Source organism: Abramis brama (assembly GCF_963993115.1).
Source record: "Abramis brama genome assembly, chromosome: 15".
Lineage (NCBI taxonomy): Eukaryota > Metazoa > Chordata > Actinopteri > Cypriniformes > Leuciscidae > Abramis > Abramis brama.
The window spans coordinates 24541186-24569026 of record NC_139977.1 but is presented as its reverse complement, the minus strand read 5'-3'; the positions used below and the strand labels follow the sequence as shown (position 1 = coordinate 24569026).

At 36.8% G+C, this 27841-nt stretch overlaps 1 protein-coding gene across 2 annotated transcripts in view; it reads right to left on the bottom strand.

Moving 5' to 3' along the window:
• sfswap (splicing factor SWAP) overlaps positions 1-27841 on the bottom strand; it is an 85919-nt gene that overhangs the window by 49254 nt on the left and 8824 nt on the right. For both annotated transcript variants that reach the window (XM_084137057.1, XM_084137058.1), the window contains exons 4-10: positions 26936-27015; positions 24867-25092; positions 24364-24467; positions 21330-21480; positions 10808-11081; positions 10549-10722; positions 10327-10420 (exon numbers count right to left, since the gene is read on the bottom strand). In XM_084137057.1, coding sequence (XP_083993183.1) covers positions 10327-10420; positions 10549-10722; positions 10808-11081; positions 21330-21480; positions 24364-24467; positions 24867-25092; positions 26936-27015 — 1103 coding nt within the window. The remainder of the gene's footprint in view (positions 1-10326; positions 10421-10548; positions 10723-10807; positions 11082-21329; positions 21481-24363; positions 24468-24866; positions 25093-26935; positions 27016-27841) is intronic.

Below are 27841 nucleotides of genomic sequence, written 5' to 3'. Positions count from 1 at the left end.
GTATTTTAAGTCACCAAAAACCAAAGGGAAGCAGTAGCCTTGGATGTACATAAAAAGAGAGAGGGACACAGGATCAAAAATGATTTAGCCGTGGAAAAAGTGCCCTAGAGGGGTCTGTAAAATGGCATGCTGCTAAAAATGTGCAGACAGCCTTTAAGCGTTGCTGTCGTAGCTGAGATACTGGTGCTCAGAGGCACTTCTCAAAGTCACTGACATGAGTAGCACATATCCGTCTGCCAAAATAAAACATGAAGGGATTATTACAGCCACCTTCTTTTAACCTCCTCCAGGTCTTAGGAACAGCCCTAATCATCAAAATATATTCTTTTGATTAAACAAAAAATAAGTCTAATTCAAAAAGATTTTTAGATTAATGCAATTTTCAGCATGATATATTTGGTAGATATTTTGAAATGCGTACGCAAGACATGCAAATGTTTTTCCTTTACTAAGCCACAACAAAGATAATTCCTGTCTTTCACTTTTCATGTTTTTAAAGCAGTCTGCTGGATATGAAAGGGAATGCCGAAACCATGCCAGAGGGTAGAAAAACGAAACACTTCTAAAAACGAAAGCTTTAATTTACTAAATTAAGAAAAAACATGAAATATTGGTAGAGGCAAGAGCTGGGAGAAAGAGAGCAGAGAGGAAAAATAAAAATGTTTGTATAATTTATTTAAAAAAATATCTCAGATTATATGTTAAGAGTAGTGCCGGTTAAACAGGGTGATCAGGATCCCAAAGCAAAGTGGAGCGGTCTAGTAAGACCTTGAAGTTTATTTTGTGATAATGGCAGTTCATTATTCTTGTTCATGATTACAAGGATATTATAAATAAATAACAGAACCAAATAAATAAATAAAAAGAACATGAAATATAGATCTGCCCTTCGGATTCTAACTCGGTAACTTTGGAATACTCATAAACTACTTTCAACATACTACAATTTGGGACACACTAAAATTCTAATTTCAAATACTATTTAGGACAGATAGTATGCGAATTTGGGTGCAGCAATTCAAAATGTGCAGAGCGGGTGGGTTGGGAACCTCTGCTCTAGAGAGCAGTGTAATGAGAAAAAGATATGCTCTGTTGCAGAAGAAAACTCTGTGTAGTTCAGAAATCCTTCTAATGTGCAAAAATAGTCGCTCAGAGTAGAGGGTGGAAATGTAGTATTGTGGAGAAAAAAGAAGAACATTTTGATCAAATTTTTAATAACATGTTTGTGGGGAAAAGGAAAATAAAATGGATATATATAGTTGTTTATGGCATAGATATGCACTTTTATGACAAATAAAATATCAAACCAGTCCTTGCTATTGCATGCATCAAACACAGTGTGTGTGTGTGTGTGGGGGGGGGGGGGGCATCAAATTAAAGCTCAGTTACACAGAGGTCTGGAACTGCAGGGAAATGTTTCCACTTCTCATTAAAAGCAGCAAAAAGGCCGACCATTTCATTTAAACATGAGAGTGTGCCAAAACCTCAAAGCTGGAACCGCTGGCGGTGCAGCATTATGTCTTATGGAGAAACTCAAAGGCTGCAGCACAAAAACATTATTGATGATTTATGAAGTTCAGGGACCAGCCAAACGCCTTGATTATTACACAGGGAAATATTAACAAGGACCTCACCAAAGCAAGCAAAAATTAAAATCCCACTAAGGTTCCTAGAATGCCACACAAGAACAAAACTTAGTCGATTTCATTCAAATTAACTTAAGAGGGGAAACTTGAGTAGTTGTATGGTTAAACTGAAAAATCTAATAATTAGACCATTAATAAAACCAGAAAAACAACAACTCTATGCTATCGTTGATCTGGAACTCACCAGACACAGTTTACTGCCATTTAGTGCCATACTAGACTTGTTTTAATGGAACTGTTCAACTGACATGTAAATCTTGTCTGAGAAAGGTCTGATGAGGAGAAATAAAAAAGGACAATGGACCCTGAGACAACCATAACCATGTTTTAAAAGACCTTATTAAACAAGAATACATGTTCTTCAAAGAGAACACTTCAAGAACTGTGATGATGGCTAAAGCAGACGGTTTTAAATATGAGACCGGGTCGCAATTACAAGAATCGGGACTTTCATAACCTGCCAGCTTTAAGGTCAAACTTCTTACCTGACCTTAAAAATAATTCAAAGCCCCTGAACCATCCAGGATAATACATTATCCTCTAAAAGTCAATCCACAGCAGTCTCTGAGAGTCTCCAGACACAATTCTGCCTTGTAAAAGCTTTATACAGCACAAGTTCCCTCATATATAAAAAAAAGAAATACGAAGAGGGAAAAACACGTGAAATGTGGTTACATATAGCTGACTTAGAACAGTCAGACAGTCAAATCTGAACCAAATGTCATCTGCTTTGAAGAAGATCCCAGAAGATCAAGTTTAAATGCTGGCTGAGACCGACGAATTTACAGGGCTGCTGAACTTTGCGAATCACGCCAAACGTCCTCTGTGGACCCTGAATTAGTGACAAAAAAGGAACATAAAATTGGATAACTTTTATTCACCCATAAGAAGAAAAAAGGCTTTCTGGCATTTGGTAGGACATGGGTTTTAATGAGGGATTAGTTAGTGAAATATGACTGTCCAAATAAACTACTAAAGTGTAGTGTGAAACTCAAAGCAATTGGTTGTGGGATGGTGTCCTTGAGGTATGCATACAAAAATGTTACAAGAATAAATTGATTTTCAGAGGCTTGGGGGTTCCTCTGTCCTTCCTCTGAACCTCCGAATTTCTATCCTGACCGTGCAAATAAAAATCCTCCAAACTGACTTGAATTAAAGAGCAGTTAAGTGTGCATGAATGCAGATGCACTGTAAACTCACGTCATCTTACAATGCTTAGACATGGTTCAGTTTTTCTATAAGTTTTCTTCTAATGACATGATAAAACGCACAATTTAAGATATTAAACTACTCAAGCAGAAAAAACAATTCAGTGTGCAAAACTTTTCTTGACAACAGCCTCGATTTGAGAAAATGTACTGTCCATAAAAATTACCGGGGCATGAAACTGTATTTTTCTGCCATTACATTACATAAATAAATATATCAAATCAAGAGAAAGAAAAGTGAAGTTCTCAGAAGATCTCTAGCATTATTTTTTTGCTTATGCCACTTGAGTTAATACATAGTTGATCATTTTAAGAGTGATTTAAAGGGATAGTTCAGCCAAAAAAGAAAAATGTCATCATTTACTCACCCATATGTTAAAAACTTATATAAAACTTTTTTTGTGAATGACAGGAGAGATTTTGAAGAATGTTTGGGTCAGTAAACTTTCTTTGATTGCATGGACAAAAAAAAAAAAAAACGACATTTTTCATAATATTCTGTATTCCACAGAAGAAAGTAGGTCATACTGGTTTGGAACGACATGAGAGTGATTAAATGATGACAAAACTTTTCATTTTTGAGTGAACTATCCATTTAAGCATCCAAAAGAATCCAAATACTTCTTGGGGCCACTGTATATAACTTGATCTACCCAGTTAATTTGGGGAATGCATGGTGAATTTTATGCACCCAAAGCAAAGCCAAAGCTTTAAGAGTTTGGGAAGCGTTCAGCACATGCGGCAACTGGAATGATTGCCACCCAGCTGGAAGTACAATTAAGAGTGGAAGACATTCAAAATGAATAAACAAAAAAATTGCACAGCTTACAATACAAAAAGTGAGGAAAAAGTGAGGAAATTAGCTAAAGCCGTAGCCTAGCTCTGTCTCTGGAGACGATATTACAGGCAGGGCAAGCAAATAACAACAGATCCTGCTGTGAACACAGCATTGATGAGTTGATTGCGACAATGGAACATTTCATCTAATTTTCTCACCAAAACACTTTCTTCCTCTGTTTGTCTTCAATGTTATAAGCTCCAATTTTCTTTCATTACTTATTACTCCCTAACTCTATATTTGAGAGATGTAGGCTGTAGATCTAACATCTCTTCTGACATAGTGATGGTACACTCTTGAAAACAAAGCTTATTTTGGGCATAAATAACCTTTAGCATACATGGAAACTTTCCATTGCATAAAAGTTTCTTTATAGTGAAAAAAACCTCTGATTATTATTCACACTAAGAAAAAATGGTTCTTTTAAGAACTGTTCACAAAAAGAATCTTCATTTTTAAGTGTACCAGCTATGCTAACTCTACAGGAAACAATTCAAGACAATATTCAATTGCAACTATATGTAAAACAGCCCCTACGTCTAAACATTCCTGACCATAGACAATAGGGCTGAACGATACATCGTTTTAGCATCAATATTGCGATGTATGCATCTGCGATAGTCACATCGCAGAATGCAATGTCAAATATAGGGATCGTAGTTGATATGTGATCCATACGGACAAGGCACCAGCTTTGAAACGCACATGATTCTCAGATTAATTGCAAGGTTTAACCATCATAGAGTGAAAGTCTATCATTTGCCTGTGTTTAGGTCCAGTCAGTTTAAACATTCAAGCGATTTTAAACCATTCAAGTGCAAGAAAACGCGAAAGAGAACTCAATTCAGAACTTGCGTGCTGTTTTCTGTGCGCACACAGAGCTGTGCAGACAGAACGCGAACACCAAATTCCGTTCTTTTACCATCTATTTGTGCTTGAACGGACACACACATGCAAAGCTATGTCAAAATCTCGGCGAGTATCCTCGTAATAAACACAGTCGCTTCTGGCTTACGTAAACGTAAACGGATGCTTATCATTATATTGGATCTGTAATTTGGCTCTTAAAATCACTTCTGTAGCTTAAATTTAATTTAAATTTAATACAGTGAAGACTATGCAGTCTTATTTTACATTTGATTATCGTTATATTATTATTAATTTATATTATTAAATTAATTATTAGATAATTTCTATACCTAAATACAGTTAGAATTACCTGAAAAACATAGACATAAACACAAACTGAAGCACTGTTTATTTTATTTGTATTTATCTATGCTTGTAACTTGTTACTCTCCTACAAAATCAACCCAATCATACTAGAATGATTAATTCTTTCCAAATAAAGCTATCCATCTGGTGAAACTGTTTTCAAATGTCGTGGATATCGTGCAGCCCTATAGGCAACCAATAAAACTGGTTTGAAGACTGGTTAGAACAAGGACTGTCAATCTAATTTTTTTAAAATTTAATTAATTACATACGCCTGATTAATTAATCATATTAAATCAGGCTTTAATTGCACCAATGGTGGAAAAAAATAAAATAAATCACAATTTAAGTATGGATCAGGGGGTTTGATTAATAGTGTATTTTTTAAACGTGTTACTTAATGATTAATCATATTTAAATCCCAAGCAAGAATGAAAAAGTACAACCTCTACCGATGAGAGAATTGACCAAACTAGAAGATCTACCCTAAAAAACACACAGTCCAAATTAGCAGAGATGACTATGACATGGAAGCTAAATAAGGATTTGATTTCATCTGAGCTCCCGTAGTCTTTGCTTAGCCTTGGATGAAAGCAGTGCATCACACACAAAACCACACATCAGAGCCTGATCCTCACATTTCTGACCAAAACAAATACCGACAGAGACACACAGCCAGAGCTCGCAGCCGACGGTCTCATTAAGGGAAGGAGGATCTTCAGTCATGATCACACACTGTGGAAAATCAGCAGCTACAGACTCAACTCAATGTGTGTAAGAGTGACATATGAAAACAAATCAACACTTAATATGAATTTGTATAAAACCATCAGAATAAAAACACCTTAAACTATGCAAATTACATTCCACATTGTGATTGAACAGACAGCATGTAAAAGTTTGCTAATATACAGTATATGCAAGTACGTCTTACATTCCATCCATTTTTCTATTCCATTGTGTCATGCTTCATCTAGCTGTTTCTAAACAAATAACCTTTTTATGCATGTACGCCCAATGAATTCAAGGTATAGCGAATATTAATTAGATCATGCAGAAGTTGCTTGGCAACCTTCCATGGGAGTCCAGTCAAGTAACTTAATAAATATTCATGAACGACGCCTTTACAATAAAAGGATTCCTTAATTTGCACATGCTTAGAGGTGCAGTAAGCGTATTTTAAGAAACACTGTTGATATCTGAAATCAAACAAACACACCCCTCCCTTCATTGCTCCACCCCCAAAATGCAAGGGCACGCAAAGCAAGAGTGGATATCTCTTTATCATAGCTAAAGTGAAGCAAAATAATGCTTTGCGAAAAATAAAACGAAGATGATGAATGACAAGGAAGAACAAAAAATGAACATACAGTACACAAGAGTATATACAAACAAGAGTTCAATGTTTGTAACCAGCAGCACACCAGCTCCAGACAAACAATGACACTCAAAACCGTCCTGTTTTTATAGCTTACATTATAACAACAGCCTATTTTGGTTCTGTGAAACAGCAAAACCATTGTTAATCGCATATGGAGCAAAAACAAAGCGACCTCAGTGCCCGTTTTCAGGCTTTCCCGCTTACATTGCTGGTCCTTGCCTGATCATAACCCTTCTATTTCCAGTGAGACTCCTCTGACCTCTTTTGTAATGTCTCTCAGCCATCTCTCTTTATACAGTCTTTCTTCAAATCTCCCTCTTGCTCACTCTCTCTCCTCCTCCATCACGAGTGTATACGCCCCCTACTGCTGATTGGCTGTGTGTTGTGCTGCTCTGTCCAATCCACTTTCAACAGCGTTTCTTAGAAATCACTTACTGCATCTTTAATGTCTTCCTTTAACCCAGAAATTTAGTCCCCTTGGACAAACATGTAACAAATATTCAGATGAACACATTAAAATTATGGTCTTTAAAACCATTTGACTGTGCTCCTTACATTAACATTTATGCATTTGGCAGAGTGTTTTACCTAAAGCAACTAACAGTGCATTCAAAGTTTACATTTCATTAGTTCCATACTTTCCCTGGGAATCAAAACCTCAGTAATGCTCTACTGCTTGAGCTACCGAGCACAAGTGCTTCTGAACCAAACTGTAAACAGAATATTATTGTTAAGGAGATATATTGGGAATTTAGATCACTTCAATGTTAAACAGTACAAGTGCAATATCAATGTAAAGCAGAGAATGGGAACATTGGCCTTAGATTCACTTACGGAGACCAGAGGTAAACAATCGCTTAAAGCATGCATGCGTTCCATTCAAAACCATGAAGAATCCCGCCTCATTTCTACAATAAACATTATGCCAGTCTATCACTTGCTTTCAAAAATTGTATTAGCCAGTGCCATGCGTGGGAGAATTACAGAGAGGCCACTCTGAGCACTTACAGGCAGATGCATCCATAAAAGCCCTCTTATTCTAATTCAATTCACTGGAACGTTCTCTATATTCAATAATGCGCAGCTGCAGTTAAGTCTATCTTGCCTCTCGATGCATTAAGAATGACCAGTGAGTTAATTATCAGTAATGACAGGGAAAACAACAAGTAGTCTTGGCATAATGGATTTACAGCATCGCACACACCATTAGAGGCAAAATACAGATGAAAACAAATAAAAAAGAAAAAAATTTGGCCAAAAAAATTATAATCAAGGACGGAATTACGAGCCCTTATTATTTCTGTCCTTCTTGACATCTTTTTCACATCACCATGACTAATTGACTGGTAAACATATCAAGATGGATTTACCTGAAGACACACAGCTGAAGTGTGTAATTTCTGCGGCAAATGGATTTGCAAAAATAATTTGGTAAAAACATAATGAAAAAAAATCAAACAAAGAGTCCTGGCCCAAAATAATACCACTGATTGAGTGTATAGTTTAGTTAGTTGTCTCTGCACATGAAACAGGGATAGGAGAGATTATTTTAAGATTGAACATTTTAGTTTTAATGATAAATCAATGAGTGCTTCAATGTTAATAATTTAACTGATTAAGATTCATGTTTTATTGGATAAACATAATTAAACATACAAGTAATGAATTATGAGGAAAATTCTAATAAATTTGTAAGTATTTTTCGTTTAAATTCTAGTTGAAAATGGACAACTAATTGTTTTTAATGATAATCGACTGCATTTTAGAAAATTAAATCAAATTAAAAAGATACAGGGATAGGAGAGACTATTTTAATATTGAAATAACTACACACTTCAAGCCTGGTTTACACCAGACCCTTCTCAGTCATAACTGAAAGTGGGTCTGGGGAAGCTTCATTCACATCCCATTTCCAAAGGGGCGTCACCAACGGACGTCGCTCAAATGCCTCTAGGCGCAATTGGATAGACCTAAAACCAATCTGAGCGATCGTCATTGCGTAAAGCCCGCCTCAACGTTTGTGATTGGTGCCAAGATTTGGAAAGATTGGAAATGGGCTTGAATGGGCTCTTGGCCAGACTGACTTGCAGAGCAAATCTAAATTTGCCGGAAGTTCGTCTGGGTTTTCCCAGGCTAACACACTTCAGCTTTAATGAATAAATGATTAATTCAATGTTTAACTGATTAAGCTTATTAAGTTTTATTAGCTTTAAACAATTATTAACGGTAAAAAATATTATTAAATTAAATGTTCATACTAAAACACTTTCTGAAAACGTTATGCAATATTTGGAAAATACTAAGTATTTTTATTTAAATTCTAGTTAAAAATGGACAACTAATCATTCAATTTAAAGTGCCACATTATGTTTTTTCGAATATTACCTTTCATGCAGTGTGTAATATAACTGTTTGTGAAGGTAAAATGTCTGCAAAGTTTTACAAATCAAAGCACATGACAAAAAAAGTTATTGTCTCCTTAAAAAAGAATCAATTCTGAACTGCTGAAACGAGTCATCAGCAATTCCAGTCTTACTTCCTCTTACATACCTTTGTAACAATGTAACAAATGTGCATAATGCCAGCCTATGGTTTACATTGGTCTTTGCGAATGATGTCTACTTTGACCCGCCCTCAAACACTGTTGCTGTAGTTGAGGCCTGGAAGAGTTTGGTTCGTGTTGTCGAGAAGACGCTGTGAATCTAATTTGCATGCACTTCAAAAGGCTGAGGACTCGCGCTGGAATTGACACGGAAAAACTGTCACCATCGTTTGTATCACTGTGTATCAAGTGATGAGGAAACCTCAGAAGCAGAAATTTTGTTTCCAACATGCGCTAGACCAATCACAAAAGACAGGGCCGTCTAACCAATCAGAGCAGAGTAGGCTTACGGTAAGTTGTGGTTTAGAGCGAACAAACCGTTTTCAGACTCTTTGAGAAATGAGGTGATGTTGCAAAGTATATTATGAGAAAACTTAAGTGTTTTTTTTACATTGGAATTGGATGCATGCAAATCTATTGTAGGAGACTCCAAAACAAAATTAGAATCCTTTTAAAGTAGCATTATAAGGGCAAATTAAATGATAATTGACGGATTATTCTAGAAAATCAAGTCAAATTAAACCGATTCAGCTAAAAGAATGCTCTTCAACAAATGATTAGCAACCTCTAATATATCTGCTCTGAAAAACAGCTGCTCAATCTCCTTCCACAGTATGCCAGTGTTAAAGTAGAGCAAGGATCAAAGTAAAACTGTTTCTGTATTGACTGCATGAAACCCTCTATTGTTTACTAATTGCCCTTATATTACACCCTTTACACTGTCCTGAACTGCCTTATTGAATTACCATTAAACTGAATTGCATTATAGTATTGTATCGCACAGTTTCTACATTACTAAAGAGGACCATAAGGTGCTAATCTGCCTACTGCACTGACTAATAATTCATCTGCATTAAGCTGGGGTTTTTCTTGCATCTATATTACAATTGTTTTATCCTACCGGTACACAAGAAACCATCACTCACAAAAGTTACCATCTTGAACAGTTGATAAAACACTACATTTCTCTCAAAATCCATGTACTACATTTTTGCATACTGATGTTTCTTAATATTTCTACTGATGCAAGTCAGCAAATGTCAAATCAAGGCTCTCTCCTTGAAAATGTGAGAAATTAATGAACAGAAATATATGGGGGTGAATAAGCAATGCAGAATCCACAGAAGTGGCCTTGGAGAAGAGCCACCAAGTATTAAAAACCTTGAAGGTTATGAAACATGATTATTTAAGTTGGTAAACATCAATTTCTGAAACCAAATGAGTAGTTATTGAGATGCTAAATAGGTCATATTGTGCTATAAGCATCGCATATACATGCAAAACAGTTTGCTAGTAGGAGCTGTTGCTGTAATAAATGTACCTGCATCTGCTACACAAATACATTTCAGTGTAATTAGAAATTAATTTAAAAGAGATAAAAACTAGCGTGCGAGAAAAGAAAAGGAAAGAGAAATTAAAAAGAAAGATTAAACTACCTCCTGCACACTCAGGCCTTCTTTCTGCATGAAGTAGTGCTTTTTAAACTCGTAATAGGAATTGTACTGGTGCCAGGACTGCAGGAAGTCAAACCTTTAGGGTGAAGAAGACACACACAGAGAGTGGTTTATAGTTATTACATATTACAGTAATTTAATTGGAGCAGTGAGACCGTCGTATCAGTAGGGATGACTGTAACAAGCAGGAGCATAATTGCTTACCTTGGGTCATTCTTGGCACGCACACTCGTCTCAAATTTCACCCCGTTTCTGGCCACATATTCGGCTAGTTTGTCAATGACAGGTTGGATGTCAGGAGGCGGAGGGATGATGGCTGCAACAGGGGCGGCAGCGGCCACCACCGTCGGGGCGACTGTGGTTTGAGGGGGCCGAGAACTGATGGATGAAAAGAAAAATAAAAGACACATATAGGATTTTTGAAATACTTCAATATCTACAGAAAGCAAAAACAGATGCTTACCTGGAAGTTGGAGGGACGGCAGGAGCAGATTGGGAGAGTGGAGCAGACGCAGGAGCTGACACCGTGACTGGACCTGCAGCAGGGGCTGATGGGATTGCAGCTACAGGATCCAACAAAGGTGTGGTGCCAGGGGGAGGAGGAGGACAAGATGCAGGAGGAGCTGACATCATGGCAGGTGGCAGCGAGGTGTAATAGGCGCTGGCGTCAATCCCAGGTGGCGGTGGTGCAAGGCAATATGTACCATCAGGCAACATACAGTAGCCATAGTACATGGCTGTAACACACACACACACACACCACACAGAATTCTTAAATATGATGCACGTAAAATAAGTGTCCCTAAACCTTTGAACGGTAACACACAGTAGTTCCACAATTTTTATAAATCATTATTATATATCTGGCTCATTTTCTCTGCCCCATTTGCAATGTAAAGACGGAGCTTCATTTTGGTGATATTTGTCGAGCCCTGCATTAAACATTAGTCATTGATAGTATTTCTGCTTTGGTTATACGGCAAGGGAAGTACACGGAGGGAACTGCTGATGCAAATTAAGTATTAAAATAATCTACGTTTAGATCACTGTCCGCATAATTAAATTTCTTTTTCAAGCAGAAGATAAAAAGCGAGCGGAAGAGAAAAATCACATTCGTTTGTTCTGCTCTACCACAAATAATTAGGATCAGACTGTCCTCATGTTGAGATGGCAAGCATGTAAAGACATAGTTCTTGAAAAACACTTAATAAAGCCTAATTACAGTCAAGCGCTGCTCCTTTCCTTCAGTCAACTGTTACTGTGGCAAAAAAGAACCATTAAACAAAGCAGTTTAATAAGAACGCAATGCAAACAGAGCCGCGAGTTCAAGCTCTGTTAACAATACAACCAAATCTGTGCCATTAGGCTGCTGTGTGCACATTTTTTTAGAAGCTTAAAGCTTTAGTTCACCAAAGAATAAAAATCTGTCATTATTTACTTACCCTCATACAGGTTTAGAACAACATGAGTGCAAGTAAATGAAAAAAAAAAATTTGAGTACACTATTCCTTTAAGTGTGCACAGAGGTGTTTAGACTTCATAAAGGTAAAGACATGAACCTGCAGCACTCTGACAATGATGACATTCTAAAAAAGAAACAATAAAGAGATTTTAAAGATAAAGGAATTAAAGCAATGCCATCTCCTGAGTACTCTTGAAGTCAGGGCTGTTCAGGACCTAGAAGAGACCAAGAGTCCTGCTCATTTGGGCGAGTTTAGCATTCTGTCTGACTGCAGCCACACATCAAAGTGAGCTGAAAGAGGAAGGGGAGAGGGAGGAGAGGGGCGCTGGGAATCTGGACACAACTACATTTACTTCATGACTGACTGTGAATGTTTGAACGTGCATGGGAGTGTGGGGAGAAAGGAGCAAGAGAAAATGAGCACAAGAGTCAAACAGAAAATAGCAGAAAGAAAGAAAAAGAAAGAGCAGCAAACGAGATTCTTGGAGAAGAGAACGAAGGAGAGAGCGAGAGATGTGTGTGGCAAGTGTATCTCCAACATTTTATTTGAGATGTGACTCATAAAATTTAATGAAACAAGATCAATATTACAAAACGATACTATAAAACATATTTCATCTCCATTTATATGCTAGACTGTAGTAAGTGGGATGATGCAAAGTCAGCCAGTCATTATTGCAAAATATACCCCTTGAGCAGCACACAGTATGGTAAAAATTAACTATATATATCATATATCTGTTGTCGCTGTCGGGCGGAAACCTGGTATACCCAGATTTCGTCATTTTTATTAATATAAATCCTTACTATTGGTTACCCTTTACGTAACTAAACTTGTGACTAAATCTTGAATCTCCAGTGGATCCTCAAACTGTCAGTAAAACAGTTCAACGTGTGTTCACGAGAGCACTACAACGCATACATGTTGTTGACGAGAGCAGATGTTGTTGGAGATTAAAATTTCGTAAATAAAGAGGTAAATTATGTTTTTGTTTTTTCGCAAACAAAGCATTCGTGTTGCTTCATAAAATTGAGTTTAAACCACTGAAGTCACATGGATTACTTTAATGATGTCTGTACTACCTTTCTGGGGCTTGAAAGTGGTAGTTGCGTAGGCTGTCAATGGAGGGATAGAAAATCTCAGATTTCATCAAAAAGATCTTTATTTGTTTTCCGAAGTTGAACAAAAGTCTTACGGGTTTGGAAAGATATGAGGGTGAGTAAATGATGACAGAATTTTCTAACCATTTAATAAGCCTGTGTGTAGCACTTCATCTTTAATAACATGAAATTTTGTCAAAATGACTGAAAAAACTGAGTGCCCACATAGCTACAGTGTACTTCATAACCCGTAAGTTGATGAAAATGTAACACAATGCATTTACTACCTCAGATGCGGCCGTTCTAATGATGGACAAAACACGTAGGTCCTAAATTCTCTGAAATTCGCTGGTCAAAATCCTCGTAACTTAATTTGAGCTATCAAAAAATTATATTTTACTATAATATTTCCAGAAATACACAAACATATATAAACATTTAAATTATTAAAATAAAAATCATTTTTATTGCAATTTGTGTTTGGAACTGGAAGTCACGCGTTAATCAAATTTTGGCATTTAAATCAAATAATCATACACAGACGATTATATAATCATTTTAACAGGCCTATTTCCATCAGAGTATAATAATAATAATAATAATTCGTTACATTTATATAGTGCTTTTCTGGGTAATCAAAGCGCTTAACATGGAAGGGGAGAATCTCCTCAACCACCACCAATGTGCAGCATCCACCTGGATGATGCGACGGCAGCCATATTGCGCCAGAAAGCCCACCACACACCAGCTTACTAGTGGTGAGGAGACAGTGAGGAAGCCAATCAGTATATAGGGATGATTATGAGGCCATCATGGACAGAGGCCATGGGGCAAATATGGCCAGGATGTCGGGGTTAAACCTGTACTCTTTCGAAGGACATCCTGGGATTTTTAATGACCTCAGAGAGCCAGGACCTCGATTTAACGTCTCATCCAAAGGACGGTGCTCTTTGACAGTATAGTGTCCCCATCACTACACTGGGGTGTTAGGACCCACACAGGCCACAGGGTGAGCGCCCCCTGCTGGCCTCACTAACACCTCTTCCAGCAGCAACCTGGTTTTCTCAGGAGGTCTCCCATCCAGGTACTAACCAGGCTCAGCCCTGCTTAGCTTCAGTGGGCAACCAGTCTTGGGCTACAGGGTGATATGGCTGCTGGCATATATCACAATCATATAACTGAATGACATCACTGCCCCATTAAGCCACAGCAGAATTCACACATTTCATAACTAATAGGTCCTTCCTCCATCTCAAACTTCATTTTCAATGATGGGATCTAATCATTTATGACATCTCCCTGTGGAGATTAAGAGGTAGAGAGCTGTGGAAGATCCAGAGTCAGGCATCTGCTGCTGGATTTGACTCGAGCGCTATTTGAGAAAGATTAGCCTGAAGAATCAACACATAATCCCCAATGCCTGAGGGAACACGTCTCAAACGCAAACAAAATTATGCTTACTCAGGCAAATAAGTCTGAGTGAGTTCTCTTTAATTAATTATTTTCTGAATCTCACAAGTCACCTCAGAGAGGCCGTAACCCAGAATAATCCTAAGAATTGAACTGAGCATGTAGTGTAATACAGAGGTTAACAGACACGTCCTAACGGGATGAGATGGGATTTGCAAAGAATAAACCGATTCTGACACTTGAAGTGAATTAAAAAAAACATCAACCGTTTTCAACATTTGTAATAGCAAGAAATGATTCTTGAGCAAGTGACGTGTGACACTGAAGACTGGAGAAATTATGGAGAATGACTGGAGAAATGATGCTGAAAATTCAGCTTTGCCATCACAAGAATAAATTTAAATTTGCATTACATTTTAAATATATTCATCTAGGAAACATTACTGTTTTTACTGTATTTTTAATTAAATAAATAAGACAATAAGAGACATCTTTCAAAAAAAAATCTTACAGACTCCAAACATTTTGAACAGTACTGTATATAAACAGTATTACAGTGAGTTAGTTCGTTCAAAAACCATTTCAACTGATTCAAAGAGAAAGTAATCCGTTTTAGACCAGTGAGTTCATCTGTGACTCATTTGTGAGTGGTTTAATTCATTTCAAAGAACTGACTCAGAAGAGTCATTCAACTGTACAACCACAACCCAGATAAAACAATTCCTTTGCTGTACAGGAAATAATGTCAGAGTAGTTTAGTATGGTGTTCTATACCAATACTATATTAACCTAATTATGCAGTTCCTCCTGACAAGTTCTAACCACCGACACAATGACACAGTAAAACCACAAAGAAAAGTACTCTGAACACTAAAAACACTCATTTTACAACACATCATGACTCATTATATAAAACAGACAACGTAATCTGCTGGGATTTTGGCAGACACTTAGTCCAGTAACTGAGCAGTTCAAAGGTCACACCTCCCTACTGTCAACATACTTAATAAACTGCATTAATCATGCAAGCTGAATGGATGTGGAACAACAAGGTCTACTGAACCCTAGTGAAATGACAGTGTAATTGTTCTAGCAGTGTGAAATGGACAGAATAGCCTGCTCTTTCCAGCAGAAGAGCGATGTCTTACTGGAGTAATGGGGAGGGCGAAGCTGGCACAGTGTGTGATGTGGCGCCAGGGTGACTCACAGGGAATGAGCAGAGCATTCTGGGACAAACGAGCAGAACGCCGTGCGTAACGTAATAAATCTGAAGTCTGCCCAAGCTATGGCCACTGGCCGTAAATAAGGATTCCCAAGAAGGCTTGAGGTCAGCCAGCCGTGCACGTCTCTCAATCCCGCTGAGAGTGCACTTCCATGAGTCTCATGACATCCCACCACCAGTTAACCAAAGGAATCCGTTTTTATAAAACGTTTTCTCCTTTTGTCGTACCACATGGTTGGAACTTGATAGCAACCAGTTTAAAATAGATCAAGCAGGGGAACTAATTCCAACTTGATTTGAGAAGAAAGGGAACAATGTTAAAACAAACTTCAAATTTAATGCCAAACATCCCTCTAAGACAAATACACAGCAAACCTCAGATACAAAGCCTTGGAAAAATTACCTTCACATTTGGACAAATATTATAGGATGACTGTGGTTAAGCCTACAGAACCTCTTTGTAATGCTGTTAACCCTCTGAGGTCGACAAACGCGCCGACGCGTTTTGCCGGATTTTCTCCACATTGTAGCACTATAAACTTAAATTACTCCATCATTTATGGTCATACAGAAAAAAGAAATATAAAAAAAGAATCTGTGATATTTCTCCTTTTGTATGTGTCCACTTACAATCAAATCAAAACATTGTGCTTTTGTAAAATAAAGAAAATAAACAGGGTGTGCTTTCTGCCTCTCCGTCGCGGTGAACTTTTTTTTCTTGAGCACGTCTATAAACTGAAACAAAACTCAGCGAATACTTGTCACACATTTATGAGCCATATACCTTTATAAACATTTAAGTGTGTACTTTTAAATGATCGGATTCAAAACGAAAACAAATATTCTCTGTTTAAGTAATTTGTATAAAACCAACAAGATGTCCAGCTTCTCAAATGCTTGCTCATTACAGTTAATTTGGCCACGCCTACTCGCGCAAAAGATATTCACATGCAAATCTCCACATGGAACGCGAACGCGCTCGTTACCTCAACAACAAAACACTTCACTTCACTTTTCGTCGAGTTTGAAAGACGTGCCTGAGCTTACATTGGATTTAGGGTACCTCAGAAGAAGAAGACCGCGATTTGAAGACAAGAAAGATAAGGTAAGAAATTCTTACATAGCCTAGTTTGTTATTGTTGCATAAATGTCACGTTGCAGCTGAACTGTTGCTAGATATATGGGGAATATTATAATATTTAGACCCGTGTTTACTGTGTTTGTGGATATCTGCTCAAACATAGATATGTTTATGGTAACCATAATGTTTTATATTTGAGAGTGATCGCGTTTGAATGTATCATATTTTGCAAGCGATCGCGTTTGAATGTATCATATTTTGCAAGCGATCGCGTTTGAATGTATCATATTTTGGATGAAAGCAAAACGCACCAAACGGCTTCATGTTTTTATTATTATCTCATTTCATATCATCATAACGGATGGAAACATTTGAAGTAACATGATAATCAATATATTTTTCTCTAGCTTCTTTTGGAAGATTTATAGGCTGCTATAGGTTATTTATTGTTATTATTATTTTATCCGCACTGCGCATATACCTTATGCCTACAAGGCACAACAAACCTGGTGTTCATTATATTATATATCGTTGGAAACGTGTGTGTGTGTGTGTATTCTGTGAATTTTAAAAAGCAATTTTAAAAAGCAATTTTAACCAGAAAAATCTAATATTTATTTCCAAAATCGTGCAGGCCTTTCTCTTGATATCAGTATGTTCACTTTTTTTTTTTTCAGGTCCCAGATGCCACTGAGGACTTCAACATTCACATGAGTCTCAGTACGTGAACATGGTAAAGTGAAAATCTTGGAAATGAAAGGTATGTACAATGTTTTTAGGAATGGCACAAAGGTCTCTGTCTTTGAAGTGCTTTTTTGGCATTTGTTGTGTATCTTTGGATTATGTTGTGTTGTAAATAAATCCAAACAATTTAAAAGCCATTATTTTTTAAATCTCCTCATTTACAGTATTGTGCAAGGTTGCTCAGAATGATAGGGGCCTGATAGCTCCTAATAGGGCCGTTAGGGGAGGTTCTTTGTCTTTCTCAGGTGAGAAAAGCTTACATATTAATGAGCTCTCGCATAAGGCTTTTTCACACAAAACACGTCGTAAAATTTTTAAATCAATATATTGTCTTATCTGAATGAGCAGTCAGGGTGATTTTCACATAGTTTTGCAGCAAATATTCTAGGCTACGTCATACAATTTTCAAAAGTCTTGTGAAGAAATAATCAGTATGGGTTTCATGGCCTTATTTCAGTGATAATTTTTTTTTGTATTTTCAAAAACCACGCATAAATGTCATTATCTCAAAACTACAAACTTTTACATACATGCTGCTGATATATTATTGTAGCAGAGTTTGTGCTGAATACAGTGTAATTAGACTTTAGCCATGAAAATGTCACAAGTAACAGAAATAACCAGAAATGTCAGAGCATGTCAGAACACCTCCAGGGCCCAGAAAACAGCTCAGACCTCAGAGGGTTAATCCTAGAAAATACACATTTGCAGTCAAAGTAGCTTTTCTTTTGAGAAACTGGCCCACTGCATCGCCTTCGGGCACTGTAATCCTGTGACACTTCCCTCAAGAAACCAGTGGTGCTCTTTCAGTCAAGCTAATTGAGACAAATCAGCAGTCCCAGCTTGAGTGTTTCAACAGCTGAGCGCTAAATTCTCTATTTCCAATCAAAGGCGAATTGCTCGTTCCCCACAGTACCTTAAAACCTTGCGAGTTAAAGCAAGAGAACCAGCTAACAGCAAATGGAAGATTAAACGCCATGGGACTCTGGAGGACAAAAACTTTCTGTTATACTCTTTGGTCAAAATAAATCTGCCAGTGCTTGCCGTCATAATATGTCTGCGCAGTTTCTAACGGTTTTTTTTAGTACGACCAGGTGAGAGGATAAAGCTCTGGGTATGTAGTAGGGAAACTTTTTTTTTTTTGGTCATAATTGTCCTACTACCTATAATCAGTTCAACATTGGGAACTGCCCAGCCAAATTACGAAGACAAGCAGCAGCTTTATTTTACCAAATAGCATTACACAAGTAATTGTAAGCATAATTATGCCTGATTCAGTGTTGCTACTGTTAAAGGAATAGTTCACCCAAAAATGAATATTCTGTCATCATTTACTCACCCTCAAGTTGATCCTGCATGAAATTCCTTCCTCTGCTGAACAATAATGGTAACTAAACAGTTGGTGGGCCCCACTGACTTCCATAGTATGGAAACAAAATACTACGGAAGTCAATGGGGTACATCAACTGTTTGGCTTCTAACATTCTTCAAAATATCATCTTTTGTGTTCAGCAGAAGAAAGAATTAAGGAACTATCACTTTAACTCTCTCCCTACTCTCGTACGACTCAAACACAGTTTAGTGTATTATACAGAGGGTCAAAGGTATGGAACAGTCTTCCCACATCACTTAATAAAGTTTTAAGCAAATCGGGCAAAAATAAGAGGGTGATTTCAAAGCATTTTGAAAGTGACACACTTCCTGCTGCCAGTTGGTGGTGCTATAACTTTGACTCACAATAGTCACATCCATGTGATCGGCCTCTGACAACGAACACACTGCTGAAGTTTCAGCAAGATCAGATAATGTATGCAGAAGTTATAACACACTTCCTGTGTCCCATTATTCGCCATAAATTCGTTTCCTCGCCACGGCCAAACCGTTCGAGATATCAAAAATCTGTTCGCAAGAATTCATCCTCAATGTCTTGACTTCATTCACACCGAGTTTGGTGGTGATCGGATGAATTCCCTAGGAGGAGTATTTCACATTCCATTGTATGCGTTTTCCAAACAACGTATAATAACCGACTTCCTGTTGGGCTTTTGTAAAACTTAGAGCACGAAAGTTGTGCGGCCCGATGAGATCTATATGTGTACTGAGGTTCATATTATTACATGGAAGCGTTTCAAGAGTTTTTGTTTCAAGAGTTTCAAGAGTTTTTGAGCATGTTAAGGGCCCCAAAAGTGGCAAAAAGGCAAAAAAAAAAATAATGAAGAAAAAAGAAAAAGAAAAAAAAGAATCCTTACGAAACCAATAGGGCCTTCGCCCTTTCAGGGCTTGGGCCCTAAAAATAAAATACACATTCAAATACATTTGACATCATGCTCATTCAGGCACAATCAAAACAAGCTGAGAACGGTGTTGCTAAATTAATTCATTGCCGTTTTATCAGTAAATCAAACTTCAACTTCACATCTGTCCTCTTGGCAACAGCAAAAACAAAACAGCTATTTGTTTTTTAATAGATTTAAATAGCAAAAACAGATGCAACAAAATGTTCCTTTCCCATTATAATGAGCAATTCTATCCACATTGCACAAATCTCTTATTTGTGTCAGTGCCCTGTTGATTATTATAATAGTAAGTCATAGTTTTGACGTTGCTCGATTGCCGCATAACGGGTTCTACACTGCAAGCAAGTGCTGCAGTATCAAGCAAATTCAATATTATTCTAAATGACCACTGATTACTTTTTGGTTTACTTCTAAAATTGCTTTTTGAGCATCAGGTGCATTCATTTTGGCAGCGCGAACAGAAAGCACGCATCTGTGGATCAGACTGCTTAAAAACTCACTCATTAGGAGCAGATGTTATTACTGACAAACTTATAGACCAATTTGAGGGCCTTTGTTTCGCCATTGAAATCACACGCACAACGGACACGTCTGTGATCCATTGCACAACAGCTGCAAAAATCTGAGGATGTAGTGAGAATTATCAAGAATTATCAATAATCAATTCAAGTGGTGAAAGAAAAACTGCCTTTAAAGTTGTAAAGTTGTTGAATTAGAACTGACTGAAGATAAGGAGGGCAGTCTGCCTGCTTTAGTACTTCATTTAATGAACTTTGCTCATATTGGAAGGTCAGCTTCATTGCCATGTTCAGTCAAGGATGCCCTGAAAATCGATCATCCTAAAATGAATTCAAGATGTTAATGATTTGCCACAATCTTTAAAGAGCTGGCATTGTAGTCCACTTCCATTAACGGCTCATCTCGAGAAGAAATACGTCTTTTTCATCAGAATGAGTTATGCCAAGTACTACCGACCACATCCAAAAAAGACAAACAGAACTCTATCATGCTGCAGGTTCAGTTTGTGTCAAGCTTTATGGTGCATTGTAAGTCTAAGCACACTGCAAATGTCAAGCCCATTTATGTTCACCATGTGTTAAAACACAAATCAGTTCTTTCAATAGAACAAACAAAATGACTAACAGTATATGAGGCAGATAAATATTTTTATAAAGCGCTTTAGTAAAATGATGACATCAGAATAAAAATATTTATGATTCTGAAGCTGAAAATACATAATTACTTTAAATGAATATGCTTGCACTCTAATGTATAGGCCACTTTTTACTGGTAACATAAGACATTTTGCCATTATCAGGAACCACAAATATTCCCTCATTGCATTATTATACATTATATAACATTATATATAGTAGTTTAATGTAGTACTGATACTAAAACTTTTTTCCTCACACAGTAATTTTCATTTTGGGTGAACTATACTCAATACAGATTGTCACCATCCACGATACATATTGTTGCATTTTTGTATTACGATATATTGTGACACGATATATTGTTATACCCCTAGTTATTATTATTAATAATAAATGCATATCATGATTTTGTATTTATTTGAATTAATTGTGAAGCCAAAAGCTCTTGTAACTTCTAAAAAGCTGTTCCTTTTGTTTAACTATATAGATGTTGATGTGGCATCATACTCACGGTCGGAGCTGTATTCCATCTGTGTTGCTACTGCCGGCGGCTGATGCTCTTCCTCTGCTTTGGCCGCTATCGCCACAGCACCATTATTCTCCTGTTTGGCTTTTCGAACGAGCGCTGCCAACGGGTGATCTGGATCAATGACCTGCAGAGGCTATGACACATGAAAACATGGTCAATGGGCTTTCCTCAATATGTATATATTTCTCACCCAGAAAACGTGTGTAAAGCTGTTTAAACAAAACAGAAAAGATTTATTTGCGTGTAACCATACAATTGAGTTAAGTCAACAAATCAGGTTATAAACCTAGCCAGTATTTTGTGTTTCCCCTTGGAAGCAATTCACTGGAGCACATTGTTTTGTAGTTATTTCAGGTGGCTCTGTGGCAGATCCTTTCAAAATGCTTGCAGTTTGACTGCATTTAATTATTTTCCTTGTCCACGTGAGACACCGCTCCAATTGTGTATCAGGTAGCCAGTCTAACAATGTAAGAAAAAGATGTCTAACATACTGGGACGTCCATATTAACCAAAGATTTCAAGTCTGCACTCGTCTCTCCTCTGTACTTCCTGCCACTGGATGTCACTCCATGCTTTATAGACTTTTGAACGCTGTCATCAGTTCTGCTTGTTGCAGTCCTGCATGAACGGATCCTTTCCCTACCCTGCGAGACCACTTCTTTTTAGACAAAGTGCTGAACACGCACTTTACTGGAATCCCTTCTGTCCTCTAAGGAGGTGACCTTTTAAGTACTGTTCAACAGATGCAGACAGCTTTTTTTGTCTTCCAGTGCATTTCCTGTCTAGTCTCAACATGTCTGCACCGAACTATGACAAAATATCTTAAAAATCCAGTTTGCTTGCCTGTTGCTCACTGAATAACAAACATATATTTTAAGATACAACAGGAGGGTGAGTAAACAATGACAGAATTTTCATTTTTGCCTGAACCATTCCTTCAACACAAGCTTTTTCAGCTGAATCTGCAGTACTACTTTTCACCACTAGAGGTGCTATCTTACAAGTGTGAGCTCTTGAATTCTCATCACATAAGCAGAAATGATTCCTCAAAGGCTCATATTTCAAGCTTCCAATAAATGAGCTCTCTGGGTAAAAGGTTCTAACCTGTGAGTACGAAATTGGCTCCATTTTTAATATTTCCAAACAAACAGACTGAAAAAAAAAAAAAAATGTAAGAGAAAGGACAAAATTATAATAACATATAAGGTAAAGCTATAAGGCAAAAAGTTTGTTGATCTTATGTTTTTATGCCTTACAAAAACTAAACATCTGGTTTGCTGTGATGGATTGAACATTCCTAGAGCAACCTCTGATGATTTAAATACGTCAAGGAAGTCATTTAGCTGGCTAACATAAATGAGGTCTTGTGGAAATTGTGAGAATGATTTGTGATAAGTCTTGGACAAATAATTTTAAATGAGGTGAAAATTAAAAAACAAACCACCATATGCCATCATTTTTCCAGCAAGTCTGTTTCTGAATTTATAGCTGTCCTGGAATTTCATTACAGCTGTAAAATGTATTACTAATTAAAAACATAATAAACCTAATAAATGTAGATGTTATAACTTTTAATGTGAATTACATTATATAACATTATGACAACTTCTATATAACTATAATTTCATTACATAAATTTAAATAAATGTAATTACATTGCATAAATGTGATTATAGTAAGCAATATTTAGCAATGTGTGCAATTTATTATTTTCAAATGCCCAGCAAACTTAATAATGCTGCTTTCGTGATTAACGATGTACTAAAAGTTTTTCATTTACATTTTTCGCATACAGACGACAACGTTGTCAGAACGATCCCAGTTCATGCGGAATCCGCAAAGACGACTAAAAACGCTGTAGTATGCTGCCAGGCCAGTAGTTGACAATACCTAAAGAAACACTATTATAGACTAAGCATGTAATATGCATGCGCATGGCGTCACCGTTTTCACAAATTCGCAATTTTGTAGTTAACACAGACAAAAACAGTACCGTTTTCAAAAACTTGCACTATAAATCCAATATTCAAAAATTCGTGTTTTCAGGCCCCCAAAATGTCGCTGTTGTGCAAATGAATGGCCAAAACGCATACGTTTTCAATTGAATAAGGTGTCGTTTTTTTATTTGAAAACAGCCCCTAAGAATGTATGACTAGTTACCTGAGCTGCTATTAAGTTATCAATCCACCATACCATGTGAGTGGCATTAATCCCATATTCTGGAAGAACCAGAACACACAGGTTGACTAAGCCACAGAAAAACATGACACACCGAGGGATCTCAAGCATAAGACCTGAGATGAATGTTCAACAGTCACTCTTCCTTTTGCAGCAGAAAACTTAGTTTTATAATGTCTGACAAGTCTGGCAGTATTTGACTGTAATAACCATAAGTGAGCTCCTTTAAATAAATTAGACAAGCATTGCAAAAGTTAAAGTTCATGATTGAAAAGCCAACTTATACCATCAAGCAAAGAGCTGAAGACTTCTATTAGGAAACCAAATCAGACAACATCAGTTTATTTTACAAGCTTTTATCTCCAATGACTCTCTGTGCCACTCTCTAAAAATGACAGAGCATCTCAGATTAAACATACAGAATATTAGATGAAGAACTCAAAGCTTAACCATCTGATGAGATATCCTTATTTGAACAAATATATAAAAAGGGAACACTTTGATGTCAGATGCTTTCATATCAGGCCCAGTTCTGCCAAAAAATACAACAACTTAAGAGCAATCTGACACTAATTTTGAAATGTATGAATTTCAACACTTATCAATTAAATTAGAAAATAATGGTAACCACCTATTTAACTGGGTTAAGTGAGTGCAAATAAGTGTGTGTAAGCACAGTGTGCATAGCAAAGGGCTAAATTACATGGCATTGCTGTTTTAGTTATGAACACGCATTTTACAATATTTGATACAAGGTGCAAGGTACATAATCAGTCTGAAAATGTCAAAAGCATGTATTAATATTTCTAAGCAGCATTGGGTATGTTTGAAGTCATACCTTGATTATTTCCTCCAGACGAGAACACTTCTTGGATGCAAACAAACTCGGGTGCAGGTAGTTTCCATCCCCATCATCATCATCAGAATCATCTGACTTTGATTCTGTTTTAAAAAGGACCAATTGTTTGGGTTGTTAACTGACTTCAGAAATGTCACATTTGTTCAGATCTGTTTGTTATTTTAAAAACAATTGACTCTTGTTAATTTTTTTAATATATACAAAATGAGAGAAATGCACCCAGAGAAATGAAATTCATTAATTTAAGTCAATATCAAACTGAATTCGCAACCCATTTCATTTGTATAATGGTGATATATACCGTTCAAAAGTTTGGGGTTGGTTAGGTTTTTTTGGTTTGTTTATAATGATACGCACCAATGAATTGTGGGGAAAAAAAGGACAATGTGTATAAATATAAGGGGTCAGAATTTCTAGTTGACTTCAACAATTGCTTAAAAACAAAGGACAACCTAATAAACTGTAACACATGAAAAACTTACCCTGTTGCTGGTCATGCTTGCCCTCTGAGGCCGGGGTGTATCTCCCCTCCTTCATAGCTCGTAAAATGTGTTTGTAGTAAGGGTTCAGGTAGTGGTCGAACCGCAGGAAATCAAACTGAGAGTTCCCAGACTGCTTTGCCTTCAGCACAATTTCAAATTGGGCCCCTTGCTTGCATACGAAGTTGGCGGTGCGCTCAATAATAGCATGCGTCTTGGTGGTCGCAGGCTGAAATAAATGGCAAAGAAATGTGGTAAACAAGACTGAAATTCTGAAAAAGCTTATGAGAGAATATATGCCATTATGAAAAAAAAAATATATAAATAAAGATTAATTAGAAAATTTGTATAGGGAAAAACTGGTAAAGAACATTCATCATCAATGACTTCAGGCACAAGATTTTCTAGATACTGCAGTTCAACACACAAACAATTGATGTGTGAGTGTGGGCCGGCGCTTCATGAATCTAACCAGGGACGTCATTAATTCATTTCCAGCTACACACACAGATTTAAAATAGTCACACATCTTTCAAGCTGCAGACAAAATCATATTCATGTGCTGAACTGATTAATGGCAATGCCATATTTTAAATGACAAATGGTTCCAATAGCGTCACAGTTGTGAAAATGACACACATCCTTCATTAGAGGGAAGTATGAATATTGCATGATAACTTTTCAAAGGGCTGTATTTTGGCTCCAATGTCCAGGTAAACAGAGAATCTATTGCTTTCAAAGCCTCAGAGACCAAGAGAGTCAAATAATGACTTGCTAATTTGAAGATGAACAACTTAACGGTCGTCTTCAAAATCGGATTCTTTTGTTGCTTCAAGCTATGTGCTGTACAATAAGCAAGGTAATCAGAGCAGCTGAAGATTAATAATTCACAAGGCTCCGTCAAAGAACCTTGCAGACTTGAAACTAATTGGAGTATTCAAGCCTAAGAAACTGAAGGCTTCCACTTATATTTCAACCTTGAGACGAAGATCACTCCCACCAACAAAGAAAGAGCAGGTTAGGGTTGTTCTTTTCACAACAAGTGGCTCACTGGATGGATAAGTATATATGTTGCCATGTTTCCAGTAGGCCTTGCTGGGAAAGTGCTGGCAAATCCTTGGTTTAAGAGGATAAAGGAGGGGCATTAGAGCTTTTATAGAAGAATAATTTGGTTGGATCAACTTTCTTTCAGCTATGGACAGTAAAAAAAATCATCAGTGATTACATGTGGCTTTGAAACGAGGGATCCTGCAGTTATAAAAGCCCATATTGACGTTAGCATCCCACCATGCGCACAGGTTATACAAAGGAAGATCTTTATAGCTCGAATCAAATCACAATCTTCTGAATAGAAAAGAACAGAATAAAGTCTTTATTTGCTAGATAGTCATAAATGGCCTCTTGTCGAGTGCAAAGCTACACATTTTCGGTTTAAGTTAACAGACATCCAACAACAGAAAACCAAATCAAGTACATATTTAATCAAAGTAAGTAATGCAGGTAATGGTGATTATAAGTAGGAATGCACAAAATATTGGTTCCATATTGATTATCTGCAAATATTAGACTTTTATTTTACTTAATTTATCTGCATCGTCATTATAATTATATAAATAATTAAATAAATCATTTTAGTATTTAATAGCCTATATTTTACTGGATATTTTAATGTAAAAAAATAACTATATGTAATATTTATCAAATCTATACATGAATATCCATTTCATGCTGTACGTTATAACACTGTGATGCCTAAATTCACTTGTTATAGCATTTAAAATCACTTAAAGTTAATTTTTAAAAACACTTTTAACAATAATGCTATATGTAATCTTTAGCAAATCTCCAAATGAATATCCATTTGCATGCTGTACAGTATAATATTGTGATGCTAAAATTCACTTATAACATTTAACAAAAAATTATTGTATTGTTGAATTTTAATTTATTTAGACACAATAGTACAGAAAAGCCATAGGCCATTTATCTATTAAAGGCCATAACAAAAAAATAATTATTGCTGAATCCCCAAGTAAACTTTGCAAAATAGGTATGGTTCATAATTTATTTACCAGCTCTACATCTGGAGGGATGAGGAGGCCAGGGGGCGCCACAAACGGCTCCTCACTCTCTTCCTCCGCCTGCTCTTGATCTGAGAGAAAGGCAAAGGTGAGGGAAAAACAGAATGAACCCACAAAATCAGATCGACAAGGCAGAAGTAGCACAAAATAATCAGAGGTGCAAGAGGGGGAGGAAAAAAACACAGATGCAACTATGAATCTTCTTTAAGTAAGAACTGGAGGCTCTATAAGTTTCATTTTGAGTTACTCCAACTTCCTGAGAGACCACAAACCCCGTCATCTCCGTTTACCGCTGCTGCCTCCGTGCACTCTTCAACCCTCGGCCTCCATGAATTGGCCAGGACAGGTAAAGACCAAATTAAAATTTTATGCTGAATTCAGTGTGAAAGGAAATGGAGGCTCGAGATGGAAATACATTGCTGGTGCAATAATGTGCAAGAGCCAAAGATATTGTGGGAGATAAATTTAGTTGTTACAAGTGGCACATTAACAAATCAAACAGCCCTTCTAAACCTTTCCAACAAATAGTCAGTTGTCATGTGGGCTTAACTTTTTTACGTAGGTGATTACAAAAGACAACCTAGCAATTGAAGCATCTCACATAGTCTCACAAAGCTAGATCTTTGAGTAAACGGCATAAGGTCTGGTCAACAGTGCAGATTATTTTAGCCAAGAGCCACCCGCACAATGAGAACATCAGAACAACATGTAAATGACTGGACACAATTTCTTTTGTTTTTATGTTTAGATCATACCATAATTATTATAGACTGCCATTAAAACAAGGCTTTTCTTTGAACAGAAAACACTGGAGAATTAGCTGAAAATGTATATCAAAAGTAACAAGCACAGGAAATTTAATAGATATAACTCAAAAAAACAAAACAAAAAAATGCT